General features: G+C 43.7%; 1 protein-coding gene across 1 annotated transcript in view; it reads left to right on the plus strand.

The window, feature by feature from the left end:
* sema4f (sema domain, immunoglobulin domain (Ig), transmembrane domain (TM) and short cytoplasmic domain, (semaphorin) 4F) overlaps positions 1–10799 on the plus strand; it is a 43911-nt gene extending 33112 nt beyond the window's left edge. Inside the window, exons 2-15 of the mRNA XM_031850730.1 lie at positions 1998–2149; positions 2269–2328; positions 5173–5271; positions 5949–6060; positions 6188–6307; positions 6477–6631; positions 6714–6895; positions 7064–7205; positions 7318–7534; positions 7744–7853; positions 7952–8103; positions 8526–8581; positions 8725–8915; positions 9085–10799. Of these exons, the coding sequence (XP_031706590.1) occupies positions 1998–2149; positions 2269–2328; positions 5173–5271; positions 5949–6060; positions 6188–6307; positions 6477–6631; positions 6714–6895; positions 7064–7205; positions 7318–7534; positions 7744–7853; positions 7952–8103; positions 8526–8581; positions 8725–8915; positions 9085–9813 (2477 nt within the window). The 3' untranslated portion in view covers positions 9814–10799. The remainder of the gene's footprint in view (positions 1–1997; positions 2150–2268; positions 2329–5172; positions 5272–5948; positions 6061–6187; positions 6308–6476; positions 6632–6713; positions 6896–7063; positions 7206–7317; positions 7535–7743; positions 7854–7951; positions 8104–8525; positions 8582–8724; positions 8916–9084) is intronic.
* Positions 10800–14870: the final 4071 nt, after the last annotated feature.

Consider the following 14870-nt stretch of genomic DNA (forward strand, 5'->3'; position numbering starts at 1 on the left):
TTTTCTTCACACTCTATTCTCCTTCATGTGATTTGGGAAATGTATTAAGTTCTACTAGTACTTACTGTCTTCCTTTTAGCAATTATCTCGATGAAGGTGAATAAATAAATGTTGTTTGTACTGACAACTCCTGCTCCTTTCTGTTTTGTTGTACACTCCTGATTGTCACCACCTCTCACCTCCACCTGCAGAATAATACAGGGTGTGTGCACGATTGTGTTTGTTCTCTCCTTTCATCTCCCTTTCTCCCGAGTTCCCACATTATCAGGCGAGTTAGAAAAGCCCATTACGGAAAGGAATGCTGCTTGTTCTCCTGTCGAGCGTTTACGGGCTCGTGGTTCCATTTGACGCCGGCACAGATTAAGTAGAGGAGAGCGTGTGCAAGTGTTTGGAGGATGATGAGGCTGCTTAATGGATGAAGATTAAAACAACTTAATCAAAAACAATGTGAACGCAGTCCTCCTCTTACAAATACGAAGTCGAATTCATGAGCAACAAAATATCGCCTATTGTTACAACATGGCCAATTCACAGGAGGCACAATATTTGCTAAAGGCTAAATGTAAATTTAAATTGAATGCTCATTCCCTCCAATCATATCGCAATATCAGTCAGAAATAATTACATCTTTTTTCAAAATTGTTGAAAAATTGTTGAAAATGTTCCTGCACAAGATTAACACAGCATCTCATGTTAAGTTGTGAGTCTGCATCTGTTTGCCCAAAGGAGGGTGTGGGCTTTGTTACAGTCATTAGTCACGTTCCGTTAAGTTTTTGATTGTGCAAATACACTGAGTAATGTGAAATGAGTAATATGTAGTGTATTGTTTTGCTCTTGTTGGTTTGTTTGAGGTTAAAAATATTACAGGCTTCATTGATTAGCATTCGTCTTTAATCTTTCCCCCGATGACTTAACCTGTGGTGCAATGAGCTGCTTTCTTTGGTGTGTGTGTGTGTGTGTGTGTGTGTGTGTGTGTGGGCGCGTGTGTGTGTGCGCGTGTGCGTGCGTGCGTGCGTGCGTGTTTGATCGCGATGAAGTACGACTCAGAAACCAACCACTGGTTCCGCTCTGTGAATTTTCTGTTCTCTCTCTGAACATTTCTGGCTTTTTTCATGAAGGTCAACAGAGATCAGGGTTGTAGGACTTCAAAAAAACTGCTAAATCTTTCTCACACACACACACACACACACACACACACACACACACACACACACACACACACACACACAGAGGTAGCTTGTGTACACAAAAACACACACACCAAAGAAGTTCAGCACACAGCTGTGCACTTTCCTCAAAGCAGCTGGGACATGAACCCACACACACACACACACACACATATATACTTGGTCCTGTAGTGGATGATGGAGCAGGATAGAGTGGGACGGAGAGAGCAAACAAGAGCTGGAACACAACTCAAAAGCGTTTGGGATTGGATTCATGTGATATTTTTCAGATTAAAAAGACAAACACAGTGGAGATTACACATCATGCATTATGTAACAGATTCGTACATTATTTATTATATATCATGATTATGCATAATTCAGTTTTGGGTATTTCTCCAGAGCAGTGGATTTGACTCTGAATCAATATTGGGAAACATTCAAATAGAGGCAGATAGAAACACAGAAGACTGTTTGGAGTTGGTGTTTGTCGTGTATCTGTTAGGAGAGAGAAAAGGGGGAAATGACACCAAACGGAGAGAAAAATAAAAAGACTTAGACTGAGAGAGATTAAAGGGGTTAATCTGTAGCTCTGATTGTGTAAGAGGGCAGGGTGACACAAGGGTTACTCTCATCTCTCATCTCTCATCCCTCATCTCTTCATCTCTTTAAACCTCTTTCTGGGAAAATGGTGTTGGATTTATCTCATCCTGTCAAGCATTTATTCTGACATTTACATGACTTAAGGAGGCTAATCATAGTTATTCCAGTTTCCTAGCAGAACACTAACTTCTCCTAAATGTTGAAAATCTCTCTTTTTTTTGTCCACAGACAAAATTAAAATTCTTGTGCCGGAGAAGTTCCAGGGCGTGGCCAACTTCAGCACCTTCCTGCTGGACCGTTCAACAGGCACGCTGTTCCTGGGTGCCAGGGATGCCATACTGGCTGTGGACACCGACAAGCTGAACCAAAAACCAAAAGTGGTAGGGTGTGTGTGTGTGTGTGTGTGTGTGTGTGTGTGTGTGTGTGGATTGAGTGGTAATTATATTTCTCACATTCTGTTATTAACAGTGTTGATTTTCTATCTCCTCAACCCTCTCAGATTGTTTGGGATGTGCCGGAGGAGAAGAGGAGGTCTTGTGTGGCAAAGGGAAAGACGGAGGTGAGAGCTGTGTGTGTGTGTGTGTGTGTGTGTGTGTGTGTGTTGTCCCCTCACACACCTTCTTATTTTGAATTTATGTTTAGTTCCTGCAGGAACACGTTGTTTGGCCCAGTGGTGCCGAGATAATATGTGTTGGAGCCAATATTAGATTATTTATACACATTTCTACTAAGATTATTGAAAGCCAACCTAGAAGCTCAAAAGATTTGATAAAGGGCTGGAAGGATTCAGATGCAATAAAAAAACCACACCCTAGTATAGTAATATATCCTTTTTATTTTCAGTATCATTTATTGGATTCAAGTGGCCTCAGAGATTTGAAATGAGTGATTTCATGCCTCTATATTTTGTGCCCCAGTATGGACGTGTATCTGTGTGTGTGTGTCACAACCCCGTGCTGTTAGGCATCGGATGGGAAGTTCTGGGACTCATGCCAAATCCTGTGTGTGTGTGTGTGTGTGTGTGTGTGTGTGTGTGTGCGTGGCGAGAAAGAGACGGAGAGAGAATAAGAGTGGTGTATGTGAAGTCACAGATGCCCAGTAACTGTGTACGGAAACTGATTAAATAGAGCGCACTGTACATCTCATTATGCTTTGACTTTAACATGACGTCAACCAAAACTGCTTACAGTAAACTAACTGTACACTGGAACTTTGTTGAGTAATGTCTTACTGATTCTTTGGTTTTGACAGTTTAACGGGCTTATATAGAGTTCCAGCATCATAATTTAGCCCTCTAAAGACCTGATGATGCTCAAAATATGCCTGAAATATGCCTTTGGTCCAGCAATTTACAGCAAATTAGATAAACAAAGCTCATGGAAGCACTGTGTATTAACAGAAGAAGTGTAATTAGTTTTGACCCATTTCATGCAATCATCATTGGCACCGTTTTCTGCTGAGGTGAATGTTTTTTCTGAGAAAACATTGATTACAAGATTACAAGTGAGTCAGAGTGATTAAGAAGATGGAGAGAGGGGAGGAAACAGGAAGGGGAAGGAAGCATGAGGAGCATTGTTACAAGAGAGAGAGAGAGATAATTAATTAGATTAGAGAGACAAGACGGTAGACTCAACAAGAAACTAAGTTGAAGTTGACCCTGAGAGACGTGTGTGTGTGTGTGTGTGTGTGTGTGTGTGTGTGTGTGTGTGTGTGTTGTGTGTGTGAATCATGCAAAGACCACAGACTCAGAGGGACACATCCGGGCAAGTTAGCAGGGTTACACAATGCTCATCTTCTATCAGCTGGATGTTTCTACACACAGGAGATCAGGATGTGTTGTAATAGATAAAATCGTATTTCACTGGAGTCTGATGCAAACATCATGAGGCAGAACAAAACATCATAGATATTGTTTGTGAGAAGGGAGGCTACTCCTACTTTACTGAGCTCAAAAGTGATTCACGCGGCAACAGCTGTTGACTCAGTGATTATTATTTGGTGTTGACTGGAGACTATATGCAGCGGTTTTGTGCTGCCTTTCAACACATACAATGTTACGTGAGAGTGATACATTTATACCAATATTAGTTCTGGCACCCTCTGGGTGAAATTAATTTCACTTTGGTACAGAAAGACACTGAAAGTTCACAGACAGAAAATCAATCAGTCAGGATTCTTAAATGATCAGTATTAACATAACGCAACAAGCAGTAAACACAACATTGACACATAATCGCCTTATAAAGTTGTTGCAGGCAGAAAGTGACACATCCAGCACCCGCAGAGTAACATCAGCACCATTCAGAGTTGTTTTTCTGGCAACCCAACGAATCACACACTCATCGCAATCCTTTTCGCTCTTGTCTCTACAAACCCAGACTGTCTGTCTGCTATTTGGTGCTGGAGAGGTAGGGCGCAGTAGGTTGGCAAGCGTTGGTGATATCACTTGATATGCTAATAGATGGTTCATCGCCATAAAAAGCTAAATCTGGTGGAGTAACACAACTCTCTTGGAGGAAACGAGAGCTTTTACGATGATAGAGGTCTAATTATGATCTTCAACACACTCGCATAGAATAGAATGAAACAGAATTGAACAGAATGGAGCCATTCGATTCACCTCCTGCCAGATTGTGAGTGAATCTTATCAGCATGAATGAGGTGAATTTTGGACCAATGAAACAGCTAATCCCGAGCTGATCCCAATTGTCAGCAGCCCGAGCTCTCTGTCTCTCTCTGCCTGGCTCTCCGTCCGTCTCACGGGACAGGTTGGTGGTGGGGGCTGCTTCGGGGGACATGATCTGGGCATCAGAGAGGATCAGGTCCCGGGGGGGCGAAGGTGACTCAGGCCTGGAGCTCATCCAAGTTGGCACACACAGACACACACACGCACACGCTTGCTAAAAAACTGCCTGCGTCATGGTTTCGTGGTAACTGGGGAGGAACAATGAGGGTGTTTTTCCATAACGGCTGCGGAGCGAATATGCACGTATGAGGAGAGGGGAGCTCGACAAATGCATCATCTATGTTGTGTATTTATTAGACCTACAAAGGAGCACACGTGCATTTTATTGTTATTTTTGCATTAAAAAGTGGTCTTAAGTTGCAGTTTGCATGCCTGTGTGAGTGTGAGTCGGTATGGATGGTCTCTGCTGGTCGCGATGGGGGTCTCAAGTGTCTCTCCCACCAGTGGGGGTCTCCAATTTCCATTCAGAATCATCGATACTCTAGCTGTTGTCAGAATCCACTCCAACCTTTCTCCTAAAGCTCAGTGTGGTTAATTCTGTTCACTGGCAAAAACAGACATGGATACAAGTTTAGTAAAGAACAAAACAGATTTCAGAAGTTGAGCTGAGATGTAAAGGCTTTATCTTGATTTCTGGGTTTTTGTCTCCCCCTGCAGGTCGACTGTAACAATTACATCCGTCTGCTGGAATTTCTTGGCGACGGACGCATCTACGTGTGTGGCACCTACGCCTTCGACCCCCAGTGTGCCTTCCTGGTTAGTTAGTGTGTGTTTGTGTGTGTGAGAGAGAGGCCTTCCTCCTGTTTGTCCGTGTCTGCATGTGTGTGAGTGAGACATTGTAGGGCAGATCTTTTGCCCGAGGATCTCTCCACCACTGCACACACACACACACACCCGGCTGCAGCACACTATAATTCCAAACCGGTGTGTGTTTGCTTGCATGTGTGTCCCTGTACACGCGTGTCTGTGTGTGTTTGCGCCTACAGTATGAGCATTAAGAGTCCGCAAATGAATCCCTGTGACAAGTTCCCACACTCATTCACACCAGAGTCCTTCACCGAACGGACAGGCAGAAGGGCACACAAACAAAAGCAACCACTCTGTTATCCTACCACCGCAGCGAATGTATTCACATGTGAACTCACACCCCACTCAGTACTTATTAGAAAAAGATGTGGTGCCAGTCAGCCAACAAAAGCTTTTAGATTCTTCTTTTCTTGCAAGTGACAATTTGATTATAGTGACATTTTAAGCAGAACACCTGTGGAGATCTAATTCAAAGAAAAAATAAATCATTGTATGTAATTTAGAAGATAATAAAACACAAGGCAGCTGTGAATATAAAGGATGATCTACAAAATTACCTTTTATTTATTTGTCGATTTAGTGTTTGCCATTGTGAGTCTGACTTCTCTTTTCCTGTCGTCCTGCAGGAGCTCTCCTCCTTCACCCTGGAGAAAGCCGAGGATGAAGGGGTGAAGATGGAGACGGGGAAGGGCAAGTGTCCCTTTGAGCCGAGTCAGCACTACACAGCTGTTATGGCAGGTGGGATGGTACCACTTGAATGACTAACTGATTGATGAATCTCCTTGTTTGTCTGTTGCCTGGTTGATCAGAATATTAGCTTAATCCCAGGTAGTCACTCACTTCTCTTTCTCTCTCTTTTGTCTAGCTGGTACTCTATACACAGCAGCCACCAGTAACTTCCTGGGAACGCTGTTCGACATCTCCCGGGCAACGGGCGCTGAGCAGGAGCGCATCCGAACTGAGCGATCCATCAACTGGCTGAGTGGTGAGACACACATGCGCACACTAAACCCACACATGCACGAACATGCAAAGACTCAAACACACTTTCACTTAAAATGATCAGTCATACTTTCCCACAGGACAAAAAATAGTCAAACTGTGTGTGTGTGTGTGTGTGTGTGTGTGTGTGTGTGTGTGTGTGTGTTTCTCAGACCCCGAGTTTGTGAGCTCAGCCTTCATAGAGCAGTCTGCAGACAGCAACCCGACAGGAGACGATGACAAAATCTACTTCTTCTTCACCGAGGTGGCCAAAGAGTATGATCTATACACCAAAGTCAAAGTGCCCAGGGTGGCACGCGTCTGCAAGGTAAACCCACCGTCCTGATTGAGTGATGGATTGGCTGATTGATCAGCCTCATGTGAATTCACTGTCGGGCTTGTCCGTTCAGTCTGACGTGGGAGGGATGAAGACTCTGCAGCGACGTTGGACCACATTCCTCAAGGCCCAGCTGGTGTGTGAGGACAAGCCGAGCGGTCAGCGCTACAACATCCTGACTGATGTTTTCACCACGGAACACACACCGGGCGATCCCAGCAGCACACACTTCTACGGGCTGTTCACCTCCCAGTGGTAAGCTGAGGAACAAGATATACTTGCTGTGCAGCGTGAGAGTGGTATCAATCTTCTCATCTCACTTTCGTCAAGAAAGGGAATACACGTATTTCCCAAAACGTCAAACTATTCTTTTATGATTGGACAGCATGTCTTTATGGGAACCATTCTTTTTCCCATTCTTAGGGAGCGTGAAGAGTTGTCAGCAGTGTGTGTTTTCAGTCTGTCTGACATCAGCAAAGTGTTGGACGGCCCCTTTAAAGAGCTGAAGAAGACCTGCGAGAACTGGATCATCCCTGAACCTGTTCCCACACCAAGGCCTGGCCAGGTACTAAACTGTACAACCACACGTCGACTGTCTACACTTTACATTCTACATTCATTACAAATTTCTTAACTCGGGCATGTTTTTTTTTCATTCTCCCCTGCACATTTTGTAGTGTTTGAACAATGCTTTGAAGGCTGAGGGCTTCGAGTCCTCACTCAAACTTCCCGACAAGGTGTTGACATTCGTGAGGGACCACCCCCTGATGGAGAACAGTGTAACTGCAGCGCCCCTGCTGGTGCGGAAGGGAATCCGATACACCAAGCTGGCTGTAACTCAGACGGGCAGCGAGGACGACGAGTGGAGGGCAGCAGTGCTGCACCTTGGAACGGGTGAGGAGGCACAAGGGACACAAGATCAACTCAAACTGTCTGTGGAAACTAGAGTTAATGCAGATAATGATTGTATTAAGATAGAAAACAAATTAATATGAAGTGCATTGCTGTACTCAGACATGTAAAAGTTAATGGACATGACAGATTTAATACAAAATTCAGTGTTGTAAATATTTAAAAAAATAAACTGTTTGTGTGTGTTGCAGATCGCGGGGAGCTCCACCAAGTGGCAGTAGTGGGCCAGAACGCCACCTTACTGCAGGAGCTTTCTCTGTTCACCTCACAAGAGCCTGTCAACAATATATTGCTGCACCAGGTATTTGCACCACACAAACATGCATATATTAATCTGCAGCGCCCAGAAATATCTGTTATGCTGCTCAGTGCTTCTGTAACGGTTCCCTGTGTTTCCAGGGCCGGGCTCTGGTGGGCAGCCCTCTGTCTCTGGCTCGTGTCCAGGCTGAAGGCTGCTCTCTGTATCCCAGCTGTGTGGTGTGTGCCAGAGCCAGAGGACTGGGCTGTGTGTGGAGCACAGAGGAGGAAGCCTGCAGGCCCACAACAGCAGAGTGAGTACTACAGGAATATCTCTCAGAGCTGGAAACCTTCCAAAAATGAGAAGCGAAGGCAGACAGTGTTTTCTGACCCAGTATTGGAATAGAATATGGTTTAGTTATATGTGAACATTGACCTATTTTCTTTATAGTATGTCAATTCATCATTTTGTGTATTTTTTTAAACCTTTAAAAATATACCATATGCCTATACCTTAAAGTCTTCAAAATCCAACAGCAAAAAAAGAGAAAAATATTGTGACCACATAAAAACAAGAACATATTTGCATTCTCTGTGTAGTAATAATCTAATCACTTATCAAAATTGGAACTAACTATCCGTAGATAGACTAATCAATTTGGAGATGTATTACTAAAAGTTTTTTGCGACTAAAATATGATGCAAAAATGTGACTCCTGTTTGTGTGTGTATCCAGGCCTGGTCCAGGTGATATTGTAGACAACGCCTTGAGAAAGTGTGATATAGCAGAGGGTAAGTGCGTCTCTGCATCAATGCATTATGATTGCTGATGATTTCAAACCTGTGTTATACGTTCTGTATCGCTATAATATCTTTATGTCTGTTTTCTCTATCGTTCAACTCTCATCTGTCTCCCTGCGTGTCGTCTCCTCCAGGGCGTTGCACCCCGTCTATGAGGGAGCTGCGAGTCTCTGTGGGTCTGCGCCTCCTGTTGCCGTGTGTCCAGCTGTCTCCCCGGTCCTGTAGCTGGGAGCATCCCCCCCACGGACACACCCGGCAGCACCACTCTGACCTGGAGGTGACTGTCACCAAGGACAGCCTTGGGAAATACATATGCACATGCCAGGTACACAGGCAGAACCGTTAGCTCACCACATTGACGCTATTTCACGGTGTCCTGCTATTGTAACGTAATAACAAATGTTTTTCGTGGCAGCTTGTGTGTTAGCGGCAAATCTTTTATCAACAACTCAAAATCAAACGGCTCTCTTCTCTGTCATGTTGCTCTGCTCCAGGAGGCGGGACCAGGTAGCAGAGACCCCACCCCCTGCCGCAGAGCAGCCTATCACTTGACACTGGAAGGCCCCAGTGCTGGAGGAGCCGTGGCGGCAGCAGGAGGTCGTCACGTCCTGGCCATCTACATCCTTTTCTTCATCCTGGGTTTAGCGTTTGGTGTATTTCTCCTCTACTTCGTGACACGTCGCCGCAGCATTGCCCGCCAGGGTCACCACCTCCCTGATAATTCGCTGTCATCAGATAAAGGGCGGGACTTGCTGGGCTCCTCAGCCACGCCGCAGTCTCCCAGCAGTGCCAGCCTGCTGTCCGAGGGATTCAGATTGACAGAAAAACGCAACGGGACGGCGACCACAAACACGACCACAACGCTTCTAAGCAACCAGGGGAATGGTGGTCACCTTGGGAACAGCTACAGCGACACCCTGATCCACAGCAACCCCAGCAACGGCCACGGGAATGCTCTGTATGCCAACTGCAACACAAGCAGCAGCGGGCTGAAGTTAACCTCTGAAATTTTAGCTGCAAACTTGCTGGATGGAAGGACGGGGGAGAGGGAGATGGGGAGGCCTGAGGCGGTAGAGAGGAAGTTGAGGGAGGGGGATGAGGTGGATGAGGGTCTGGGGGACGGGTTAGGGGAGGGATTAAAAGGACTAGAGGAGGAGATGGCCAGCTTTCCCATGTTTAAATCACCAGCACCACTGGCCAAGTGTGAAGAAAGCTCAATATGAAAAGATACAAATGTTGACCGCACCATTTTGCATCCTCCAAACAAACTGAATAAAACCGGGAGGACGACATAATGGCTACTGTCAAATGCCTTTGACTGGGAGATGTGGCATGAAGAGAGACTACAGAGATATATGAGAAATATATGATAATTCTACGCCATGCATGTGAGAGAGAAAACGTGTTACAGTGCTGTGAGTCATTCAGGATGAGAGCCACCGCTAAATAAATGTCAGATGTAATATAAAATGTAAATATGAACAGTCTGAACTTGACTGTGGACACGGAGCTGAGTGTGATGTCACTCAATTTAAATGTTTAAAAAAAAAAGAAATCAAAGATGAAATGTCTACATGTGTAGACATAGAAAAGCCATATTGTCCTTCTCCTTAACTTAACTGCTGTTGTTTGCTCTCTCATTCTCTTCTCCTGATGGCACTGCAAAAGAAAAGTGCACTTTGAATGTCTCAGCATCTCTCTGTATTTATGTTCCTCTCTCTGACACACCATTCAGACCCCAGACCTCATCAGGTCCAAAGGCACCAAGGGACTGCTGAGCCATAGACTGCCCGGTCGGATTGCACGGGGGGGCCTGGGCTTCAAACAGAGAGGTGTCCCTCTCGGAGACTAAAGACCCATAAAGGGAGTCCCTCACATGGGCTACAGTGACCGTGACCGGGCTGTCCCTGCCTACACTTCCGCAGAGGTCAAGAGGGCGATAGGGTTCGAGGACACCTGCCAGATTTGTGTGAATGTGGAAAGTTTAAAATGCACAGCAGATGCAAGTGACAGCTGCCCAGATCTGTCACTGTTCACCTTCACAGTTACTGAGGCAGGAGTTAATGATTTTTTAAAGATGTGAAATTCATTTCAGTCTCACGAAATGGACCTTGCCAGACACAAAGTCACCATCACCTCGTTTTGTGAGTTTGAAACTTAAAAAATGTATTGTTTTTGTCATGTTGTTTTGTAATAAAGCCTAAAAAAGTTGCTGTTTACTGTTCCCATACTGTCTGTTGAAGATCTGGACGTGAGAAAGACGAGAAACAAATGATGCTGAGTGCTTCTCTTACCTTCCCAGAAATGGACCAAACTTGTTAGTAAATTCTGCATGTGTGTGTGTGTGTGTGTGTGTGCGTGTATCTTTTTAAGTTATGAAATACATAGTAAAAAAAACGCTCGAACCCCAAGACTCTGGCCCACGGTCAAAAATGACATGCCCAACATGTCTCTGCAACTACGAGGTCTATTTGAATAATCTTGGTATCTTAATAAAGATAACACTTGTGAGATCTCTACAGAGGTTTATGTTTACTGGGTCAGACTAAATTAAGTTGGAAAACATTATAAATGACAGTTTTAAATCCATGTAAATCGGCTGTTTTTGGCTTTGTGTTGAAATCTGTCAATCAGACACATGTTCCCATTCAAAGAAACCATACGCACATGCAGTACCACGATGTATCCACTAGAGGGAGACATGTTCTTTCATACAAGGCTGAAGAAAGTTTTGTTCTATGATGGAGGAATAGACTACAAATGCTTCTCCTTGCCATGCACATGACTACAGGCGGCTGGAGTCGACTGAAAATGATCCAGAGACAGTGGAGTAGCCATTAGCAGTGTTGCTATGCTCTCAAACACAACTCTTTAATCATAAAACAGCAGAGGTAGGACATAACCTATGGCTATGTCTGCATAAAGGGAAGTTTGCGTGACGTTCATTTTTTCAGCTTCGGCTGCTGATTTAGTGAGTTGGTCATAGAGTGATCAGACTTATACTGATGGAAACTTTAGAGTCTCAGCTTGATTACGTATGAGCGGGTAACATCAGCATGAAGTAGCAAAGTAGCCATTTTGCCCTGACGCACATGGAGTTACATCTTTGACAGCTGCCACAGGAAGTGATGCATTTAATACTGTTGATGTTCCTAATGATGCTGGTGTATTTATTAGACCTGATGAAGTGTTGTATGCCATTGAGAAATTGGCAGTGAACAAAGCATGTGGCCTTGACAGTATATCTTGGCTTTTTTGCCAAGAATTTGCAAAACAAATCTCTTTAATATCAAAGTGAAAACAGATTTTTACAAAATAATGTCAATTAATTAAAAATATATAAGGTAAAGTAAATGATTGCATACGTATTCACCCCCTTCAAGTCAGTATTTAGTAAATGCACCTTTGGCTGCAATCACAGCACTGAGTGTGTGTGTGGATGTGTCTCACTCAGGCTGGAACATCTGGACACTAAGATTTTTCTCTATTCTTCTTTAAAACAGCTCAAGCTCTGTCAGGTTGCTCAGGGATCGGGTGTGAACAGCTCTTTTCAAGTCCAGCCTGTAATGGAAGATTTCTATGATTAATCGGGAGAAGAGTCTTGAGAGAATCAAAGTTATTTGTTCTTTTATTGCTTGCAAGCAAGGAGAGCAGTTTCAACAGACACGTATTTCAGTGCACTGAGGGAAGGCTTCTTCGAATGATCGCTGGACATGTCATTTAGGGTTAGGGTTAGGGTTAGGGTTACAGAAGGTTACACCAAAGATGAACCATAGACAAGCGGGAGTCTGCATGTACGTGATACAAGACTTGCTTCAACTTCCATGTGTAGGCCTCCCAGATAACTGATCTAAAAGGTTCAGTTTTCTTTAGAAACTGACACAAGCAGAAGCAGATAACCAGGCATCAGGTGGTTCTGTTATCGACAGTTCACAGGAAGGGCGGGCCGTGTTTTCCACTAGTCTCTGCCCTTTCTATTTTTGCACAGCAGACACTTAAATATACATTTGATTAGAAGCACATGGTTTACATATATTTTGCCATTACAAGCCACAAATTCTGGATTGGATTGGGGACTGGGCTTTGACTTGGCCACTCCAGAACATTCACCTTGTGGTCTTTGAACCATTCTGTGTAGCTTTTGCTGTATGCTTGGGGTCGTTGTCTTGCTGGAGAATACATCTTCTCCCAAGTCGTAGTTCTCTTGCAGACTGAGTCAGATTACCCTCCAGGATTTGGCGATATTTTTCTGCATTCATGTTCCCCTCTACCTTTACAAGCCTCCCAGGGCCTGCTGCTGAGAAGCATCCCCAGAGCATGATGCTGCCACCACCATGCTTCACGGTGGAGATGGTGCGTTTGTGGTGATGTGCAGTGTTTGGTGTTCACCAAACATAGCGTCTAGTCTGATGGCCAAAAAGCTCAATGTTTGTCTCATCAGACCAAAGAACCTTCTTCCATTTGACCTTGGAGTCTCACACATGCCTTTGGGTGAATTCTTTCTACAGTGTCTTTCTCTTTGCCACTCTCCCATACAGCTTCGACTGGTGAAGAATCCGGGCAACAGTTGCTGTATGTACAGTCTCTCCCATCTGAGTCACTGAAGCTTTTAACTCCTTCAGAGTGGTCGTAGGTGTCTTGGTGGCCTCCCTCATCAGTCCTCTTCTTGCCCGGTCACTCAGTTTGTGAGGACGGCCAGCTCTAGGAGATTTAAACAAGTGCCATACTCCTTCCATTTCTTAATGATGGACTGAACTGAACTCTGTGGGATGTCCAGTGAGTTGGAAATATTTTTGTAGCCATCTCCTGACTCGTACTTTTCGATGATCTTTTCTCTGAGTTGCTTGGAGTGTTATTTTGTCTTCATGTTGCAATTGTAGCAGGAATACTGATGAACCAGAGACTGGACCTCCCAGACACAGGTGTGTTTATACTACAATCACTTGACACACATCAACTGCACTCAGGTCATCTCCATTTCACTACTTGTGACACTGCTGGCATCAACTAGCTGGATTTCTGTTGAATTAGGTCAGTCACTTTAAAGAGGGTGAATATTTATGCAAACACTTATTTTACACATATATTTTTTATTAATTGACATTAGTTTGTAAAAATCTGTTTTCACATGGACATGAAAGAAGCTTTTTTTGCAAATTCTTGACAAAAAAGCCAAATTATACTGACCATGATTTCATGTATAAAAGCAACAAAAGGGGAAAACATCCAAGGGGGGTGAATACTTATGCAAGGCACTGTATGTGATACAGAACTGGTTTCAACTGGCCTGTGTAGGCGCACCGAAAACTGATCTTTGTGGTTAGTTTTCTCACAAACGGAAGTTGATGAACAGGAACCAGGTAGTCCTGTGTGTAGACAGTTCACAGTAAGGGCTGACAGTGTTTTTCCGCTGTCTCTTTGTGTCTATGTACTTTTCTATTTTGCTTTGCAGACACTTTGATATACATTTTGCCATTACACAGTTCTGCAAGTTTATTTTTTAACCATCCTTATCTCTTCGCTGCTATGTTCTGGGCCTCATCAGCTCTGGCACCAATTCTACATAAAACAAACCTGCATCAGAAGTCTGGACCTGATATTACAGAGTTGCAAGAAAAGCAAAAAAAATGATGCGATAATTCAATACAGCATTTATTATCAGAAAGTATTGCTCAGGAATACAAAAACAAATGACTTGGGTTACCCTTCTTAATATTTGAGCTACGTTGAAGTAAAATTATTTAGAAGTCATCTTGTATAAACATTGTTTCTACTTCACAAATTGTATATTAAAAAATTAAAAATTAATTCATGATAGGCCAGTGCAAAGAAACACAATAAGAAAGAAAAACCGAAGAGATACAATAGATGCAAAATCAGAGATATAGAGACACTGAATGACATGGACTTTACAATTCAGCTTGATGCTCTTCAAGCGCTCGGATACATGCATTAGCTCTTCCCAGATTCATTTCAGTGTCAGCCATTTCTGCATCCATCAACTTATTCTGATAATCTAGAAATGTCTTGATTTTCTCCAGATTTTCCTTCAGTGGCAGAAAGTCGTCAGGTGATAGATCTGAGACTTTCTCAAAAAAGCTCATTTGTTCACGCGTGAACTCTGAAAAGGTGGCCCTTTTTGCCTAATGGGGAAAATTTAAATCAATTCGTGACATGACACCATCTCAGATTTCTATGTTGTTACATTATGTTGTGTCCTGCAGTGCATGAAGTCAACCAACACATAAACTTACTGACTGACTCACCTTCAAATTGTCCA

The sequence above is a fragment of the Anarrhichthys ocellatus genome, unplaced genomic scaffold (assembly GCF_004355925.1).
Source record: "Anarrhichthys ocellatus isolate YVR2014 unplaced genomic scaffold, GSC_Weel_1.0 scaffold11, whole genome shotgun sequence".
Taxonomy (NCBI): Eukaryota; Metazoa; Chordata; class Actinopteri; order Perciformes; family Anarhichadidae; genus Anarrhichthys; species Anarrhichthys ocellatus.